The sequence below is a fragment of the Grampus griseus genome (genome assembly GCF_964374135.1).
Source record: "Grampus griseus genome assembly, chromosome: 2".
Classification (NCBI taxonomy): Eukaryota; Metazoa; Chordata; class Mammalia; order Artiodactyla; family Delphinidae; genus Grampus; species Grampus griseus.
The window spans coordinates 4,976,535-4,997,024 of NC_139018.1; the positions used below are offsets into that span (position 1 = coordinate 4,976,535).

Below are 20,490 nucleotides of genomic sequence, written 5' to 3' on the forward strand. Positions count from 1 at the left end.
GAGAAGAGAAGTGAGGGGCCCTGTGTCCCTACTCCCCACAAACCAGACTCTCCATTCTGACAATTTTTGGATTCTTCAAGTCCCAGCCTTTGCAGCTTCTGTTCCCTCTACCACCAATGCCCTTGCCCTTCTTTAGCTGTTGAACTCCTACTCATCCTTTGAAGCCTAATACAAAAGACCCCTCTACTGAACCTTAGCTGTCCCAGGACCTACAGGTGTCGTAGCACGTATCATCCTGTGTCATTAATAGGCCTCTTCCATGCCTGTGTCCCTGTCGCTCGATTTCCCTGAAGGCAGGGGTGGGGCTGACTCACTCCCTCCAACCTGCGGACACCTCATTGTCCTCTGCCTTATTGTATGAAAGGAGTGGGTAGGGGAAGGGAGAATCGCTGTGGCGAACCTTTCCCGAGCCCCTTCTCTTTACCAGCACTGTCGCATCCATTTAATCTCTACCCTCCAACCCCTGCCCCGTGCCAGGTGGGCGCTTTCACCGATGGGTCTGTAGGGGCAGGGGTGGCAGGAGCGCGAGTGGCCCTGGGCCGCGGAGAGAACTGGTGCTCAGCCGCGGGGGGGCGGGCCTCAGTGAAACCGAGGGAACGGGGCGTCGCCACACAACGTGGGGTCCGGGGACTCTGCACGGGTTGCGTCCTAACAGTCTCATTTTCCAACCGAGGTTAACTGAGGCTCCGAGAGCCCCGGAGACCCGCCTCTGCCCCGACACAAGACCGCGCCCAGGTCTGGTGGCAGAGGCGCTCCCGGCCCCGCCCCCGGAGGCCCCGCCCCCGGAGGCCCCGCCCCGAGCCCGAACTGGTCCTCGCGCAGAGCAGGGAGACAGGTGGAGGGGAGCCCAGCCCTGAGCCGCGCTCCCGGCGCCACCATGGGCAACAGCGCGGGCCGCAGCGACTTCGAGTGGGTCTACACGGACCAGCCGCACACGCAGCGGCGCAAGGAGATGCTCGGTGAGCTCGGGCCCCAGGTGGGGACAGCCCTGGGGCCGTCTGGTGTCCCGGGACAGCCCGAGCCCAGGAGTCGCTCCTGAGGCCCGGATGCCCAGCAGGCCCTCCCCTACCTCTGCTCCAGAGAGGGTAGGAGCGCCACTCCTCCTCCCTCAGCGCCCCTGGCTCGGGGTTCCTGAGGGTCCCCAGCTCCGGCCTGGAGCTCCCCTCGCGTCTCTGCCTCTGTCCTGGGATCTAAGACACGCGCTCCGCGCGTCAGGGGAGCGCGTTTCAGCTGCTCCATCCTGGCTGTGGGACGCGAGCCACTCCCAGGGCCGGGACCAGGGCTCGAGCTCTGGGGAGAGGTCGCAGCGCAGAGGTCGGCCCCAGGGACTGTCTTTGTACGGGATGCACCGCCCCCGCCTTCGAAGGCAGCTCCGCAGCCACCTGTCCTCCGCCGCAATCCGGGCTCCTATGTGCGCTGAGCGCCGGGGTCCCGGCGGCCCAGCCGGAGGAGTCACCAAGCCCACCCCCAATCCCGGAGTTTAGGGCAGAATGAGCGCCTCGAAGGAAGCAAACGCTGAACCAGAGAGACAAGTTTTTAAAAAACAGACTGTACCAGAGAGTCTGTCCTTTTATTTTATAGCCTAATACACGGTGGCCCCCCTCTCTGTCGTTCAGTGTCCCCGGAGGTCATTTTTACCTACGTGGTCACCCATCCTTTGGATTCACCCATCCTGATGGGCTCCATCCGTCTCTCAGGAAGACCCAGGATGTACAGTCCTTTACCCGCAATTAAAGGGCTCGCACCTCCAGAACAGCTTTTACTAGGTGCCGCCAAACGGCCTTTGCAGTGCCCGGCCAGCTTGCAGCAGGGTGAACGCGCTCCCCTGCCCCAGAGTCCGTCGCCATTTCACCACACCCTCGCCTACACCTGGGCTTGGCAAACGTTTTTAATCTTTACCAAGCAGATTGACAAAACAATACTATTTCATTGTGGGTTAAAATTTTAATTTGATGATTGGTTTCAACGTTTAATTGGCCATTTAACATTTTTTTTCTCTTGGTTTGGTCTTTTGCTTGTTGGTGTTAGAGCTCTCTTTGTACAGAGGCTTTTAACCCTTTGTCTTACACGTTGCAAATCTATTCCCCTTTATAGTCACAAAAGCTTTTTTTTTTTTTAAATGCATTTGAATAGGTTGGCTTTTTTCTCTTTAGAATTTTCCCTTTGGTGTCTTCCTGCCCCACCCCAAGACTAGGGAAATATCTGTCCTGTTACCTTTCAGACACCGGATGCACTGAGTGGTTAGTGTATGACCGTGCCCTGCTGTTGCTGGGGGTTCAGGGCCTAGAGACCCCTGGGTGGGTCTGTAACGTCTGTGGTTTTCTCCTGTGAGGTGAGCAGTAACCCAGCACTATTTACGCCTGCGAACTTCCTGCAGGTGGCTCAGAGAGCACTTGGTGATCATCTGGTCCTCCCTCCCCCACGGAGCACAGGCATCGTGGCTACTGTCTCTCAGCAGTTTCAAGGCAGGGCCGTGTTTCCTTCCCCTCCCCTGGCTGTCCCCCACCTCCCCCTTACAGGACTCACTGGGCACCTGGCCCCAGGTGGAGAAGGCTGTGGGAGGGATGTATCCTGGCCCACAGAGCTGCCTGGAGGGATCCAGACACTCTGGGTTGCAGACTTACTTTCCCAATCTGCATAATGGGCACCATCATCCTTTCTGGAGGAGTGGGTATGAGGATAAAAGGAGAGCTTGGGTGAGAAGGTGCTCACTGTGGTACCCAGCACGCCAGGACATGGGGAATGATCTGTCTCTCAAGATGGAAGCCACGGACCCTGGAACCAATCCAGGAAGCATATGGACAGGGTGGCTGGGAAGCCTGGAAGACTTGGAGGAGAGGGAGGTGACTTGGGCCAGGGTGGGGACAGCACAGGTTCTCAAGGGCTGACTCTCCAGGGAGCTTTGCAAATTCCCTCTGTGCAGTGTGTGCTGTGGATTCCTCCCCGCGCGTCCAGTTTTGAGCTAACGAACTTGGAATGTGCCATTCATTCCCCCTCCCTCTCAGGCATTTGCGCACGCGGTTCCTCCGCCTGGGGGACCTTCCTTGCTACTCTGCCCCACTCGCTCAGTTCTCCCTCCTGTAGGAATTACCCCCCCCCCCCACCACCGAGCCCGGGCCAGAGGAGGGTGCGGGGGGATTCCCCTCCACTGCTCCAGCCCATCGGGTCCTTATCTCTCTGGGGCACGTTATGTGGCTCTAGACCTTGGCTGTGAGCTGATCTCCTGGCAAGGACAACACCCACTCATTAGTCATGTGACCCTGGGCAAGTCGATAAGCAGATGAGGAAACTGAGGTTTGATTGAGTTAAAAGGGGTGAATTGTAGCACTTTCTTTATGGAGTTGTTGTGCAGATTTTTTTTTAAATATCATTTTTATTTATTTAAAAAAATGTATTTATTTATTTGGTTGCGACAGGTCTTAGTTGTGGCTGGTTGGCTCCTTAGCTGTGGCATGCAAACTCTTAGCTGTGGCATGCATGTGGGATCTAGTTCCCCAACCAGGGATGGAAGCTGGGCCCCCTGCGCTTGGAGCGCAGAGTCTTAAACACTGTGCCACCACGGAAGTCCCTGTTGTGCAGATTAAATGAGGTGGTGTTCATGCTCAGCCCAGCACTCAACAAAACTTTAGCTGCGATGATAATTATTACCTCTTACAGAAAGGCCCATGTCTTCCCCAAGGACAGGGAATGCCTTTCCATCTCTGTTTTCCTGAAGCTTGTGCTGTTCCCAGCCTGAGGGAAATCCTATGTGTAACTGTCAGCCTCTCTTTACAGAGGAGGCCCCAGAGTGGGGCTCAGAGAGCGGAAGTGACTTGCCTAGGGCCACACAGCTCAGTGGCCACAGAGGCCAAGTTGGTGTTCAGGCAGGGATGTGCTCCAGTCCCAGCCAGCTGGCCGCTGTGGCCCACACCAAGCTCCTTGGGGGGCCACTGGATGCTCAAGGATCCTAATCTTGAGGTCAGAACCCAGGAAGGCCTCGCATAGAGCTGGTTGCCGTGCTCTTCGCGCAGGACCAAAGTCCGTCTCCAGATCCCGCCTGGAAGGGGGGCGTGCCTTGCAGGCCAGGGCTGAGGCTCCCTGTGCTGTGAGGGCAGGAACGGAGCCGGCGAGACTCTGGTCACATTGGAGACCAGAGTCCAAGCCAGGTGTGCCCAGCGGAATAAGAAGCAGGGTTTGAATTTGTCTTTTCAAAAACAAATAGCTTTGTGAGTTTTTGTTTTTTGTGTTTTACCATGTATGTGCATTTGTGGAGGCTCTTCACCCAACCACAGAGATGCTGGAGCCAGGGGTGGAGGGCCGGCCGGCCACACGGCCATTCTCTCCCGCCCCTGTCCTTGCTGCCGTCAGCCTTCTCCTCGTCCTCCAGGCGGGCTGCAGCCTGTGTCCACCCGGCTCTGAGAGTCCCACAGAAGAGAGAGAGGTGCCTCTCTCCCCTTCTGCCCTGAGTAGCCCGTCCTCCCCTTGAGCCAGCTCATCTCTGGCCAGAGCTGTGAGTCCTCTGATTGGCCAGTGGGCGGGGGGCTGTGATGGGCAAACCGCACAGTATCACATTGTGACGTCAGAGAGTTGCAGCTCTCCGAGAAAGGGGTGCTGTGATCCTAAGTTGGGTGGGGAGGGAGGGGTGCTGGGTGCATGGGCACACAGCACAGACAATAGGTGATCCCTGGGACCCTATTTTTTTAAAAATATTTATTTATCTGGGTCTTAGTTGCGGCATGTGGGACCTAGCACCCTGACCAGGGATTGAACCCAGGCCCCTGAATTGGAAGCATGGCGTCTTACCCCCTGGACCACCAGGGGGTCCCTCTAGGACCCTATTTGAGCTGACTGTGTCCTCCCTGGCTTGAGTCCTCGAGGGCTTCCCTTCCTAGAATCTCATCTCTGCTCTGCGTGCCGGCAGCCCCATGCTCTGGCCCTTGCCCTTTCTCCTTACCGTCTGCTCTCTGGCCACTTGGTGGAATATACCCGCCATCTGCCCCTTTCCTGCGTCATGGCCTTTGCGAATGCTGTTTCCTCTGCTCGAATTCTTCTTCCCTACTCTTCGTCTATGGAACTCCTAGACATCCTTCAGGTCTCAGCCTAAATGTCCCTTTCTCAGAAACACTGTCCAGCAGTGCGTGCCTCACACGCCGTATGCTGGAAATGTTAAACAATCAACTGAATCTCTGGAGGGAACAGAAGACCCTGATTCGCAAATTGGCATTTGCCAATTGTTGTAGCTGTTTCCATCATGGCCAATTTCAAACTACCAACGTGCATCGCTGCCCACTGAGTTGGGGAGAGGGCGGTATATTTGGGCCCTGGACAGCGGCAGGCATAGGCTGGTTGCCCACACCACAGTCTACGCCCGTCTCTGCCGCCCAGCTATTCCTTCCCTATCCTTCCGTAGGGTGCTGTGCACTGCTACCTTGTGACCTTTGCTCCCATCTGTAATTCTACATTGATTTGTGGGGTGATAGCTTTGTCTGACTCTCCCACTCAACTCTGAGCTTCCCAAGGGCAGGGCCGGGCCCACCTCCACCAGTGCCCTTCCCAGCGAGGCTGAGGGAGGCAGTAGGCACCTACCAAAGCTTGAGCATCTCTAGTCCAACCTGCCACGACCGTCGCAGGGTTTCCCTCCATCCAGAGGTGCCAGGGACCTGTCAGCCACAGCTCAGAGCACGCAGTTTAATCCTTGCCAGCTGGAGAGCAGGGAGACATCCCGTTTTTTTTCCCCTCTAATCTCTCTCTCTCTCTCTCTTTATTTATTTGGTTTGCTGGGTCTTAGCTGGCATGCAGGATCTTTAGTTGCCACACACTGGATCTTTTTAGTTGCGGACACGTTGGCTCTTTAGTTGTGGCATGTGAACTCTTAGTTGCGGCCTCTGGGATCTAGTTCCCTGACCGGGGATTGAACGTCGGCCCCCTGCATTGGGAGCGCAGAGTCCCAGGCACTGGACCACCAGGAAGGTCCTGAGACATCCCGTTTTAATTGGCATTTCTGAGCTGATTAGTGAGGCTGAGTGTTTCTTCCATGATTTCACTGTCTTTCTCCTTATGTGAATTTTCGACTCATGTCCTTTTTCTATCTGAGGAGCCCTTTTCCTGGATCCGTAGGAGTCTTTTCCACATGACTTGTGGTGGCCCTGCTTTTGCCACATGTAACAAGAATCTTCCCATGTCTGTCCCTTGTCTTTTCACTTGGAACTTTTATTTTTTGAGGCGGAGTGCACACTGCACATCATGTGGAAACTTAGTTCCCTGACCAGGGATTGAACCTGCACCCTTGCATTGGAAGCGTGGAGTCTTAACCACTGGACCACCAGGGAAGTCCTAACATTTTTTTCATTCGTTTCGTTTCTCCCCCCGACTCCTTTTTTTTTTTTTTTTTTGGCCTTACAGACATTTGCATTTTTTTTAATGCAGAGCAGGACCCTGGGAAGTTAGGCCCCTTGCCCAAAGGTCACCCAGCCTGGTCAGGGTTAGGACAGGGCTGTAACTTGGTAACTCCGGCCTGCGCCTCTGTTCCACCCTCTTCTCCACGCGGGACCTGAAGAGAGCCTGTCCCCCCTCCTGTCCTCCCTGGCACGTGACCCACGGGCAGTCACCAGCTCACGTGGCCCCTTCCTCTCCTCCTTTCCGCCTCTGTACTGATGTGTGTGCTGTGCCTTCACCTGGCCTGCTTCTAATCCACATTCTTTCATTCGTACCAGCTTTTATGAAGTGATTTACATGCCATAAAAGTCACTCATTTTAAAGGCACAGTCCAGTGATTTTTTTAGTGAAGTTACACAGTCTAGTTTTAGAGCCTTCCCCTCACCCCAGGTCCCTAGGACCGCTTGCAGTCACTCGGCAGCCCACCCTGTATCCTTAGACCCACTCCTCGTCCCTCGAGTTTCGGCTCGAGTGTCACGGGACTCAGTCTGTGTGTTCTAAGCACGTCCTAGTCGGGACACACCACTGTGCCCCGCACGTGTGCCTCCCACCCCCGCTGAGCCTGCGAGCCCCTCCCGCCTCTGGGGCCTGGGGCCGGCTCGGCCCAGACCTTCGGCAAATATTTGTCCGGAATCAAGAGCAGGTTTGGCGGGAGGTGGGTCAGTGATTCCTGAAGGCACTTTGGGCCGCTTCCCCGGTTCCCCCAGAGCACCGCCCACACTGACCAGCCAGGCTTAGGCTTGCCTTTGGGCTCCCAAACCGGAAAGGAGGGGGCGAGATGGGGCAGAACAAGGCGGCTTAGGAAGCACTGGGGCCAGAGCTGCAGGGGAGCCGTTTAGGAAGGAGGGGATGAAGAGGGCTTGGGTGCCTTTGCTGGAGATGCTGTCAGAGGACAGGTGCTCAGCCGCTGGGGGGAGAGGGAGGGTGCTCCGCACGGGGTGGCTTGTGGCGGGACAGGGTCAGACAGGCGCTGGAGGCAGGTGGGCACAGCGAGCTGACCGACACGATGGAATGTTCAGGCTGGAGAGCGCTTGGTGGTGAAAGGCGGTGACAAGGCCCCCCTGGAGCCAGCGGGACTGTCCTGCGATGCCACTTGACCTCCCTGGGGAAGCAGTCACGGTATCTAGCCCTAGATGGTGCCCGGCCCGGGTGCGTGGAGGATCCAGAGTGGGGAGAAGCCCCATGTGCTCCTGGGAGCCCTGGAGGAGGCCAATGAGAAGGGACCTTATCGCCGCCGGTTAGCAGGGGCTGCGTGGGGACGCTCGCTCCGTGCGGAGGGCGAGGGCCCGGCAGCCCCCCCTGCCGGGCTGCCTGTTTCTGCCGTTTCCTCCCCACCACGCCTGGCACGGCAGGGTTTGTCAGGAATCTTCTGGGAATAACCAGGTGTCCACAGGGAGACTGTTCTGTGGGGTCAGCGTAGGGCAGTGGGGTCAGGCTGCTTCCCTTCAGGCAGGCTCCTCTGCTGAGCCCTCTGGGTCCTCAGGAACAAGTCCGCCACGTATGTAAATATATGTGATGCACGGGAATGTTCACAGCTGCTGGAGCCAAGCTCCCCGACACCTCGGGGCCTGCGGCCTCCTCTCCGCTGTCCCCCCGAGGCCCATGTGCCCCGGGGAAGGCCCCACCTCCAGGCCCTCACAGCCCAGAGCTGTCAGAGTGGGTGCCTTAGGGACGGAGAGTGAGGAAGCTGGCCCAGAGAGGGACAGGGGCCGGCCCAAGGGCACGCAGCAGTTGGACTGAGCCAGGCTGCAGTGAGGCTCTCTTGAACTGGACCCAGGATTTTCTCTGGGCGCCCTGCCCTGACGATGTAGCCCAGCTCCAGGAAACAGCTCCTCTCGGGGCTGAGGAATCCCTGTGGACTCTGGAGGAGCCAGTGGAGAATCAGGTCGTTTCTCCGTGTGGTGGGAGCTCTGCATGCTCGTCTCTAAGACGGGGGGGACGGTCCCCTCCCGGGCAGGGTGGCGAGGGCTGCATGAGGAAGTGCGTGTCAGACGCCGGGCACGTTTCACCTGCTGAGCACCACGTCCACACCCGGGATCCGGCCACGTCCACGGGCCTGAAGGCGGGGGGTCCTGAGGTCAAGTCTTGGCTCTGTCGGCCTCGCCCTGCCTTGTCAGACCCTTCCCTGGGCCTCCGCCCCTCCTTTCTGTGTCATGCCTGGACAGTGTGGCTTCTAGCAATGGTTGTTTTCGTGGGCAGCTTGCCTTGGGCCCCGCCCAGGCTGCTGCTGGAAGGCCATTTGCATGGGTCTGTTTGTCTCTGGTTCCATGTGGCTGTCCATGCGGGCTCCAGGCTGCCCCACTGGAGCAGAGAGCCCTTGAGGCGTGAGTGTCCTAACCCAGCTTCTCTGGTGCTCTGTGCTGGAGGCCTGAGCGAGCAGGTTTCCCCCCGACATCAGCTGAGATCCCCCAGGGGGGCAGAGCCTGGTCAGGCTGGGCCAGGTTTGGGTGTCCAGCCAGGCCCGGAGGACTCCTCGTGGGGCTGCCAGGGCGCTCTCGCCCTCCTCCTGGGCATCCCACCTCTCCTGGGGCCCAGAGAACATGAAGCCAGCAGCTTTCCCCTACCCAGCCTCACCCCTGAGCCCCAGAAGAGGCGCCCCTCTGTCAGGCCAGCACCCCCTGGCCTTCTCCGTGACCCCTGCCCCGCATCTCTGTCTTCTCCTTCTGCCGTCCGCTGGCCCCAATCTCTCCCATCTCACCCCCCGAGCCAGGCCTCCCTCCCCAGGCCTGCGCTTGGCCTCACCTTCTCACCTCGCCTCCTGCTGAAACGGTTCTTGCTGGGGCCCCCAGGGCCTTGCTAAGTCCAGCAGGTGCCTGTCCGGCCTTCCTTGCCGTGACCCTCCTTGACCCCCCGGCAGCTGGGCACCCCCAAGCCCACGGCTCCATTTATCCCAAACCCGACTGCACCCAGTGACCTCATTAGGCCCGCCTGGCTGGAGGGCCCCAGAGCATCTTCTCAGGGAGGCCTCTAGGCCTCCCACCTCCTTGGGACCCAGAAGCCCTGGAAGTGAAAAGGTTCGATGTTTGCTGTTTCCTTTGAGCGAAGATGGATCTCCGTCCAGCAGGCGGTAGATAAGCTAGTGAACCAGCCTGACCCTGCTCGCCAGCGCGGCTCGGGTGGGTCCGGAGGGGACCCGCTCCTTAGATGGGCCTTCCTGGGGTCTCCGCCGAAGGCCAGGGGTGTTCAGCGAGGTCTCCAAGCCGTGTCACCCCTGGAATCCGCTGGGCTCCTAGCCCCCTGGCCACTGTCTCTGAGCCCCCACTTTTTAAAAAAAAAATTATTATTTTTTTTGCGGTACGCGGGCCTCTCACAGTTGTGGCCTCTCCCGTTGCGGAGCACAGGCTCCGGACGCGCAGGCTCAGTGGCCATGGCTCACGGGCCCAGCCACTCCGTGGCATGTGGGATCTTCCCGGACCGGGGCACAAACCCGTGTCCCCTGCATCGGCAGGCGGACTCTCAACCATTGCGCCACCAGGGAAGCCCCTGAGCCCCCACTTCTGACTCGTCTGGCTTGCTGGGGCTCCTCCTGCCTGCGCTGTGGTCTGGACAGGGCCTCCGGGCAGGGTGGAGGTGGTCTGGAGCTCACGTGTTTGGCCCCTTCTCGGGATCGCCCCTGAGCTGCCCAGCATCCGGCTTGTGCGTGGGCCGCCTTTTTCCGTTGCTTCCAGCAGGATGGCTGGGCCCAGTGACTATCGTGGCCGGGGAGCATGGGGCCTTTGCTCATAGGTTAAAGCAAGCCTGGGGCCAGATCACCTCCAAGAGCAGCCCACAGCCCCAAAGGTCAGAAATGGGATGTTTTTTACTCTCAGATCAGAAAACTGTATTTAATAACAACAGTAGTAACGGCTCCCAGGGCTCAGAGCTGTCATCCCAGCCTCACCAGAGCCTGGATGGGCAGGTCGGGGTGTCACCCCCATTTCCCAGATGTGGAGGCCTAGGCTGGGGCAGCGCTGTGGGCTACCCAGTTGGCCGGGGTAAGGGGCTGGGGACCAGGCACCCCAGGCTGTGTTGAGGCCGCACCCGAGCTGAGGGCAGCTGAGTCCCTGGGAAACTGTCAGGAAAGGAGGAAGGGGCGCCAGGCCAGGCAGGGAAGGGACACCCAAGGATGTTCTCCTTTGCTTCCACTCACGCACGACTTACTGGCCTTGTACGACAGACGGGGCACCAGAGGCCCACCGTCCAAGGTCACAGCTGCTGGGCTCTGTCACTGCCCTTGCCTCTAAGGGGTACGGAAGTGGCCTGTTTGCTGGCCTGGATCCCTGAGCTGGGGTGCTTGTCCCTGCTGGCTTGCCAGTCTGTGCTCACCTGCTGCAGGTGTGGCCTGCCCCAGGCCTGGCCTCCTTCCAAGGGGAAGATGGAGAGACCTGCCCTGTGGAGGCTGGTGGCCTCTGGCCGCCTGGCTGAGCTCCCAGGTGTGCCTGGGCAGGTGAGGGCCCGGACCCTTGGAGGCTGGCGTCCAGAGGCCACCTCTGGTGGGAGGGAGGCTGATGGAACCCTGCGGCCTGTGGTCCCAACCTGACATTCAGGTACGCAAATGTTCGGGGACTTTGCACGTGATTTCCTGGGCACTGGGCGAGAACATTCCTGAAGGCTGGGCTGCAGGCGCATCCTCTTGCCCTGGCCTTCGTGAAGACACTTCTGTCCTCCCCTGCTCCACCTCACTGCGGCTGCTGGATTCCCACCCCCTCAGGCCTCTCAGCTCCACGGTGGAAGCACGCAGCTTCCTGGGCACCACTGAGGCCCGCCTTCTGAAATGTGCCCGCTCACTCTGACCCCCTTGGCGGCAGGAGCAAGCTGGGATGAGGCTTGCCCCCTGCCCCCCTCCCGAGTGGGGCCAACCCCCCCGGTTGGGGTCCTTTTGTCTCCTTTGCCCCGTCTGGCGGGGTGATGCTGGGCGAACGTCATGCTGGCTGGTCCACCTCAGCTGAGGCTGGCGGGCAGTGGCGCCCTTGAGGGGCAGGGTCGAATGTGAGTTGCCGCTGCGCCCAGCGCCAGGCCAGTGCAGGGATGGGGCAGTGAGGTCAGCTGGGCTGTCAGAGCCTCGGGGTTTCCTCATCCCCCGTCCAGTTGCTGTGTGTTTCCTAGAGCTGCAGAGACAAATGACCACGGACAACGCGCGTGTTATCTTACGGTTCTGGAGGTCAGAACTCTGACCCGGGTCCCACTGGGTGAAGTTTCTTCTGGAGGCTCCAGGGGGGGAATCTGTTACCTGGCCCTTCCAGCTTCTGGAGCCGCCTGTGCCCCTCGATCTTCACAGCTGGCGAGGCCGGTGGAGACCTTGCACATCCCCAGACCTCCTCTCCTGCTCCCTTTCCCACTGTCCCGAGCCTGGGATGACGCTGTGCCGCCGGGATACTCCAGGCTCTCCTTGCTGTTGTGAGGTCAGCAGACCAGCACCCTGGGTGCAGCCTGACTTCCAGGGTCCCTCAGAAGCTGACCGATTCACAGTGAGGGGAGTAGGACCTGGACGCGTTTGGGGGGCCCCTGTTCTGCCCACCCCAGTTGCCAGTCTCTCCCTCCACCTTGAGCTGGTTCCAGGCGGCGGGGCCTTGGCACCCCCTTCCCTGCATCTTCCTCCACCTGCCGGGGGCGGCGAGTACCCTTCTGGGCCTCTGGCCTTTCTGGGACAGCCAAGTCGCCTCCCACACGCAACGCAGGGACAGCCCACTCGGCCGCCGCTGGGCCATGTGGGCAGGCCCGGGAGGAGAGCGCTATGCAGCCTAATCCCACCACTGCTGTCCCCAGCATACCCGTCTTCGGGCAGCATCCTGGCCGCCGGCCTTCACGGTGCACTTTGTTGGGTGGTCGTCATAAAGCGCAGATTCACCTGGGCGTCTGCTCCCGGCCAGTCAGCCTGAGCTTTCCGTGCCTTATCTAGTCATCCTCCCAGTGACCTGTTTATGGTTCAGAAACGAGCCTTGGAGCTGACGTAACCTGCTCGGAGCTGGGATTTTTTTGTTTTTGTTTTTTGCAGTACGCGGGCCTCTCCCGTTGCGGAGCACAGGCTCTGGACGCGCAGGCTCAGCGGCCATGGCTCACGGGCCCAGCCGCTCCGCGGCATGTGGGATCTCCCCAGACCGGGGCACGAACCCGCGTCCCCTGCACTGGCAGGCAGACTCTCAACCACTGCGCCACCAGGGAAGCCCCGGACTTTTTTTTTTTAAACTTAAAAAACAAAATTGTGGTAAAGGATAACATAGAATTTGCCATTTTAACCGTGTGTGAAGCATGTGATTTGGGGGCATTCATGACTTTCACGGTGTGGTGTAGCCATCACTACTATTTCCAAAACTTTTTCATGACTCCAAACAGAAATTCTACACCCATTACCAGTCACTGTCCATTCCCCCCACCCCCCCAGCCCTGGAAACCTCTACTTTCTGGTTCTGTGAACTTGCCTGTTCTAGATATTTCACGTAAGTGGAATCGTACGGTATGTGGCCTTTCCTGACTGGCTTCTTTCACTCGGCATCATGTCTTCAAGGTTCATCCGTGTTGTACGCAGCCCGCGGTAGTCCTTCATGCCTGTGTTTTGGGCGGCGGAGGTGCTGCTAGTTTATTTGGGAGTCAGTTCCCGGGAGCAGGATTGAGGGAGCCGGCACTGTGACAGAGAAGCAGCGAATTCAATATAAGGGCTTTTAAAATTGAGGCATAATTGACCTATAGCATTATATTAGCTTCAGGTGTACAACATAATGATTTAAAAAAAAATTTTATTGAAATATAGTTGATTTACAATGTTGTGTTAGTTTCAGGTGTACAGCAAAGTGATTCAGTTATACATACATATATATAAAAAAAATATATATATATAATTTTTCTGCATTCTCTTCCATTATAGGTTATTACAAGATATTGAGTAGAGTTCCCTGTACTATACAGTAGGTCCTTGTTGGTTATCTATTTTATGTATAGTACTGTGCACATATATATATATATATATATGTATATATTTTAAAGAAGATGTTGGGGGTAGGAGTTTATTTATTTATTTTTGCTGTGTTGGGTCTTCGTTTCTGTGCGAGGGCTTTCTCTAGTTGTGGCAAGCAGTGGCCACTCTTCATCATGGTGTGCGGGCCTCTCACTATCGCGGCTTCTCTTGTTGAGGAGCACAGGCTCCAGACGCGCAGGCTCAGTAGTTGTGGCACACGGGCCCAGTTGCTCCGCGGCATGTGGGATCTTCCCAGACCAGGGCTGGAACCCGTGTCCCCTGCATTAGCAGGCAGATTCTCAACCACTGCGCCACCAGGGAAGCCCTGTGTACGTATATTTTTAAAAATATTTACTTATTTGGCTGTGCCAGGTCTTAATCGCGGCATGCGGGATCTTTAGTTGCGGGATGCGGGCTCTCAGTTGCAGCGTGCGGGATCTAGTTCCCTGACCAGGGATCCAACCCAGGCCCCCTGCATTGGGAGCATGGAGTCTTAACCACTGGACCACCAGGGAAGTCCCAGTAGTGTGTATATTTTAATCCCTAATTTATCCCTCCCCCACCAACATAGTGACTTGATATGGTATCCTGTGAAATGACCCCAACAAGTCACTATACACAGTTACAAATTTTTTTTTTCTTGATGAGTTCTTGGATGACAAGTTCTTTTTTTTTAATAAACCTTTATTGGAGTATAATTGCGTCACAATACTGTGTTAGTTTTTCTTGCACAACTGAATCAGCCATATGCATACACATGTCCCCGTATCCCCTCCCTTTGAGCCTCCCTCCCACCCTCCCTATCCCACCCCTCTAGGTCATCGCAAAGCACCGAGCCGATCTCCCTGTGCTATGCGGCTGCTTCCCACCAGCCACCTGTTTACATTCGGTAGTGGATATATGTCGATGCTACTCTCACTTCGCCCCAGCTTCCCGCTCCCACCCCAAGTCCTCAAGTCCATTCTCTGTCTCCCTCTTTATTTGGATGAGAAGTTCTTGATGAGAACTTTCAAGATCTACTTTCCTAACAACTTTAAAATATGCGACACGGCATTAATAACTACAGTCACCGTTCCAGACATTACATCCCCATGTCCTACTTATTTTGTAACTGGAAGTTTCATTCCTTCCTAAGGCTGAATAATATTCCATTGTGTAGAGAGACCATATTTTGTTTAACTACTCATCAGTTAACAGATACTTGGGTTGTTTCCACCTTCTGGCTATTGTGAATAGTTCTGTGAACATGGATATGCACGTTTCTGTCTGTGTCCCTGATTTAAATTCTGTGGGGTATATATTTAGCAGTGGAATTGCTGGGTCTTATGGTAATTCCATGTTTAACTTTTTGAGGAACCGCCCAATTGTTTTCCACAGTGGCTGCACCGTTTTCCATTCCTACTAGCAGCATACAAACAAGGGCCCCCATTTCTCTGCAGCCTCGTCAGCACTTGCTATCTTCCGTTTTTTGAGTTTGGCTGTTAGCGGCTCTGCGGTGGGATCTCACCGTCGGGCTGGCTGCATCCCTGCGACTGCTGCTGCTGAGCACCTTTTCATGTGCTTAGAGAAACAGGTGCACATCTTGGGAGAAATATCTATTCAAGTCCTTTGCTCATTTTTTGTTGGGTTGTTTGTCTTTTTGTTTTTGGGTTGTAGGATATCTTTATATATTCTTGTTACTAAACCCGTATCCAGAGCTGGAATTTGAACGCTTTCTGAACGCTGCTCCCTTCCACCCCCCGGGAGATGCTGTGGCCCCCTGGGCCCCTCTTAAGCAGGGCTGTGGTTTATTGCCAGGCCTGGGCTCGCTTGCCCTTTCCTAAGTTCTGCTTTGACGCTTGTGCTGTGACCACCATCCTTCGGGGCCTGATTAAGGGGTGTCCTTGGCAGCTTCGGGGAAAGCTCCCAGGATCAAAGGGCCCAGGCAGTCTTGCCGAGCTTGGAAGCCTGGGGGGTGGCCCCAGCAGTAGGGGGAAGGAGGCTGGAATGGGAGCCGGGGGTAGGGGTGTGAGGTTCGGCTGCCTCCCCTGGCAGGCTGTCTTGAGGGCTGTATAGCACCACTGCTCAGTTGGTCGGAGCCAAAACCACCGTAGCTGCCAGATGAGGTGGAGGCTCGGTGGGAGTGCTGGTGTGTAGATAGCAGGGGTGTCAGTGCTGCCTGGGGGATTCTGTGGGCTTCCTGGGCAGCGGTTCTAGGATGTGGGAACCCCGACTACCGCCCCCCGCCCCCGCCCCGACATCTCCAGCAGACGCGGGCTGTCCCACCATCAGGCTCCAGGACCGGTATGTGGAACACATACCCCGTGAGGCACATCCTGCCCACACTGTGTCACACTGGGACACAGAGGCCCAGAGAGGGTGGGAATGCACCATGGCCACACAGCAGGATCAAGACTGACCTCGAGATGGGCTTGTGGCACCACCATAGCTTGGGCAGGAAGACTCTGAGCCTGAGTCTCCCCTCTGGGGCAGAAGTCCTTGTTGTGTTTCTCCTTGCATACCCCCAGGGACAGGCAGCTCACCACCTGTGAGGCAGCCTGTTCCATTGCTGGGGGGCTCTGACAGAAAGTTCTCTGGTCTGGGAGGAAGAAGGCAGCCCTGTCACACACTTCCATTCTGAGCACTAAAGGGCAGCGACTTCCTGGGTCACTAGGAGGGAAGCGTAGGCCAGGATTCAACCTTGGCCTGGCCAATTCCATTTGGGGCCCAGCCTCTGCTGCAGCCCTGGACACCCTCTTCACAGGCCAGCCTGAGGCCGCCCAGCTGCTGGATGGGTAGGAGGGGCGGGCACTGAAGGCACTGGAGACGGGTACTGACTGTCCTAAGGGTGCCTGGGACGAGCCCCGCCCTCGCCGGCCTGGATCCCAATCTGTGTGTCAGGACGCTGGTTCCACCTGAGGGCCTGTCTCCTCTGCCAGGGAACCAAGGGACACAGCAGACCTGGAGTGGGAGGGTTGACTGTCCCCTTGAGCATGTGATGCCCCCCGGCCCTGTCCCTCCGTGCCCCTGGACACAGCACCAGCTGCTTCACCAGCCTTAAGCCTGCCAGCCCCCTCCCACAAGCAGAGGTTTCTAGAAGGCACCGCTCTCTTGCCCCAAGGCCCCCACCCCACCCTGTTCTCTTCCGGCTGCCTCCTCGGCTGGGAAGGCCCTCCCTGCTTGGGCAGCTCCCACTGCCATTGTTTTTTCCTTTTCTGTAAAACAAAATACAGAAAAGTACAAAAGATACTATAACAAACACCCACCACCCAAAATAAGTGTATTCAACATTTTATCATATTTCCTTCAGATCTTGTTTGTTTTACGAACTGAAACACCGAGACAAAGCCAGAGCCCTCCAGCTTCCCCTCCCCCAGCCACCCTGCCCCCTCCCAGGGCCCCCCCCGCCCCCCGAAGAGTCTGCTTGTGGTTCTCGGGCTCCCTGGAAGCCCACAGCAACCAAGCAGCCGTACACAGCACTGCGTGCGCTGAACCTGTGGCTCCCGGCATCTGTTTTGATGGCGGGAATTACGTTTCTGTGGCCCATGCTGACGCCTGCTCTTTGTGTAGGCTGGTGACAAAGACCCCCACCCTGGAGAGTCTCCCCAGAGCCCCCTGGGTGGTGGGGGGAGACAGGTCTGCCTGCCTCCCTCGGCAGGAGCACAGGCGAGGCTGCTTCTAGGCCCAGAGCCGCAGTGCCGGATCTCAGAGCACTGCCTGGGGGCTTGATGGATGGTGGAGGGAAAGACGGGGAAGATGGCAGGAAAGATTGAAGGAGGGGGGAGGGGAAGCACACATCTGGACCCACGCGGCCAGCACCCCCTCACCTTCTCTCCCGTCCTCCCTGCAGCCAAGTACCCGGCCATCAAGGCCCTGATGCGGCCGGACCCTCACCTCAAGTGGCTGGTGCTGGGGCTGGTGCTGGCGCAGCTGCTGGCCTGCTGGCTGGTGCGGGGCCTGGCGTGGCGCTGGCTGCTCTTCTGGGCCTACGCCTTCGGGGGCTGCGTGAACCACGCGCTGACGCTGGCCATCCACGACATCTCGCACAACACGGCCTTCGGCACTGGCCACCCCGCCCACAACCGCTGGTTCGCCGTCTTCGCCAACCTGCCCTTGGGTGTGCCCTACGCCTCCTCCTTCAAGAAGTACCACGTGGATCACCACCGCTACCTGGGCGGCGACGGGCTGGACGTGGACGTGCCCACGCGCCTCGAGGGCTGGCTCTTCTGCACGCCGGCCCGCAAGCTGCTCTGGCTGGCGCTGCAGCCCTTCTTCTACTCGCTGCGGCCGCTCTGCGTGCACCCCAAGGCCATGACCCGCATGGAGGTGTTCAACGCCCTGGCGCAGCTGGCGGCCAACGCCACCATCTTCACCCTCTGGGGGCCCAAGCCCATGGTCTACCTGCTGGCCAGCTCCCTGCTGGGCCTGGGCCTGCACCCCATCTCGGGCCACTTCGTGGCTGAGCACTACATGTTCCTCAAGGGCCACGAGACCTACTCCTACTACGGGCCCCTCAACTGGATCACCTTCAACGTGGGCTACCACATGGAACACCACGACTTCCCCAGCATCCCGGGCTGCAACCTGCCCCTGGTACGTGGCCATGGTCGCGGGGCTGCAGCGGCACCTTAGTGGGAGGTGGGGGAACGCGGGGAGGGCTCTGGGCCACACTCCGGCCTCTCTCTCGTGCTGATCACGGGATGGCTACGTGCTCACGTGGGGCCCCCAGGGGAGAAGGAAAGGCCACCCGGCACACGGAGTGCCTGGCTGGAGAACAGGAAGGTGACTTCGGGGGGGCGGGGCACTTTACAGTTCAGGCCTCTTGGTTTAATGAAAACCCGTTTGAGCACAGCTGTGACATTCACTGGCTGGCTGTGTGTCCTGGGGCAAGCCGCTTGCCCTCTCTGTGCCTCAGCTTTCTCTCCTGTAAATGGTGCAGCAGTAACGATACTGCAAGTGAAGCGCCTCGCCTTCCTGACCCTGTCCCTCCGCATTTCTTGTCACTGCCCTGTGACCCTCCAGGGGCCCCCTCACGGCACAGAGAGGACAGGGTGGGCCTTGCCCTTTGTGACCCAAGGGGCTTGGCCCGAGCTGCCTCGGAGTGGAAGCCTCTGGGCTGGCACCTCTGTCTCGGGAGATCTGGGTTGGAGAATTTCTAAAGAAGAAAGGGGGAGGGGGAGGAGGAGGGGGGAGGGGGAGGAGTTGTTGTTGTTCTGGTCTGGCACTGGTCGGTTAGAGCAGAAGTGACCGCGCACAGGGGGTTGGAGATTGTGGTCGTGGGAAGGCTGTCTGAGTGTGCGAGACTGTGTGTACGTCTGTGTGCCCGCATTCCTACACGTGATTAGGTGTGCCTGTCCGTATGTGCATGTCTGTGAGTGCATGTTCACCCACTGGTGTGCTGGAGTGCACGTGAGCGCTGGTCTGGGTGTGCAGGTGTTTGTGCCGTGGCCCACGTGACTCTGGAGTCTGACAGCCTGTGTGTCCACCCTGGCTGTGCAGGCGCCCCCCCCCCCCCCCCCCCCCCGCCCCGCCGATGGTACTGAGGTCCTGCTCTGTGCTGGGCACCATCTCACTGAAGCCTCGCCACAAGCCTACGCAGCATTTCAAGCCCACCACGCCCATTTCATGGACGCGAAGGGAGAGGCTCAGGGAGCAGGGGCCCCTGACTCAGGAAGCAGCAGAGCCAGAATCTTGACCCAGGACACTCACAGAAGCAGCTGCTGTCAGCTGTGAGCCTTTCCTTCTCCCAAGCAAAGTCAAAGGCTCCCTGTTCCTGCCGTGCGTGTCACCTCATCCCCCTTAGGCCCCCCTTTTCAGTTATAAAGCAGGCCCTGTGCACCCGGTGTGTCCTCTGTGGGGGGAGGGGGAGGCCTCCCCTGCAGTTGGTGTGCATGTAGGTGCTGAGGCTGGAGCACTTCTTGGAGGAGGCGGGCTGAGGGTGTCAGGTGCAGAGAGGGGCAGGGAGCTGGAGGGGGAAATAAGTCCTGAGGCTGGCAGGAGGGCGACGGGGTGGGAGTATGGTGGGAGCCAAGGTCAGAGGGGTTTGCAGGGCCGAGAGGGCACCGAACGCCGGGCTGAGGTGCGTGGGCGTGACCTTGGTTCAGCAGGACTCGGCCACCCCGAGGCTCCTGGATCAGAAACTCGGGGCGTGGCTCCAGGGAGGGGGTGCATTTTAACTCCTCACCCCATTTGGGGCAGGGGCCTCAGCGCCTCTTGGTGCCCCCGGCCAACGGCCCCCCCGCCTTTGGGCAGCGCCGGCTGGCCCGGACACGGGTACCCTGGGAGATGACAGGGTTGCGCGTGTGCTCACGTGTGTCTGCGCGCACGTGCGCCTGTGGCTGTGCACGTGCCTGTGCGCGGCCTCTGACCCATGTGCCCTCTCCACAGGTGCGGAAGATCGCGCCCGAGTACTACGACCACCTGCCCCAGCACTACTCGTGGGTGAAGGTGCTCTGGGACTTTGTGTCCGAGGACTCCCTGGGGCCCTACGCCCGGGTGAAGCGGGTGTGCAAGCTGGCGAAGGACGGCCCGTGAGCCCGACGGCCGGCGCCCCGAGAGCACGGACCCCGCTGCGCGCGCCTCAGCACCCCGTGGGAGCAGGGCCTGCGCTCTCCGTCTGCTGCCCGGCCTCGCCCCGCCCACCTGCAGGGCTGGCCGTCACCTGTCCCCAGGGCGTGCAGTGCCCAGAACTGGTTTGGCTGCATTTAGTTCCCGCACCCTAGGCTGCTGTTCTTGTCCCCCTGGAGTCCCGAGACCACGCCTGGAGACAGCGGGCGCGGGTGGCAGCCTGGAGAAGCTTGGTCTGCACGGGGACTGGTGACCGCAGGCCGGGCCCTCCCTTTCAGGACGTCACGCGCGAGGCCTGGCCCGGCGCTGGGTGCCCTGTGCCCAGGGAGCTGATTTCTCTGGCGTGCCCATGCCCTAAATTAAAGCAGCATGTTTTCAAGTCCACAAAGGGTGCTTCCCAGGAGTGGGCTCGGCTCCTGGCCAGCAGGGCCTGAGGCCACGCTCCTCCCTCTGGGGCAGCCTTCCCCAGGGGCCCTGTCATTGAGTGGCCGGTTTTGGGGGTGTGGGCAGAGATGAGATCCACGTGGTCCTCGGGCCACGTCCCTGCTCCCGCCACAACCCTGCCCCCCACCCCCACCCCCGCGCCTGCCGAGCTCCTG

At 58.7% G+C, this 20,490-nt stretch overlaps 1 protein-coding gene across 2 annotated transcripts; it reads left to right on the plus strand.

Annotated features, from left to right (window-relative positions):
• Positions 1-841: 841 nt before the first annotated feature.
• Positions 842-20,279, plus strand: DEGS2 (delta 4-desaturase, sphingolipid 2; the record flags this gene model as incomplete). 2 transcript variants are annotated; one of them, XM_082648610.1, is made up of 3 exons in its annotated part: positions 842-959; positions 17,175-17,917; positions 19,712-20,279. In XM_082648610.1, the coding sequence occupies 3 exons, from the start codon at positions 878-880 to the stop codon at positions 19,856-19,858; spliced, it is 972 nt and encodes a 323-aa protein (XP_082504736.1). In that variant the 3' UTR covers positions 19,859-20,279. The 2 variants fall into 2 exon arrangements, with proteins under 2 accessions (XP_082504736.1, XP_082504735.1); XM_082648609.1 differs by lacking the exon at positions 842-959 and having other exon boundaries at positions 17,057-17,917.
• Between the last annotated feature and the right edge of the window lie 211 nt (positions 20,280-20,490).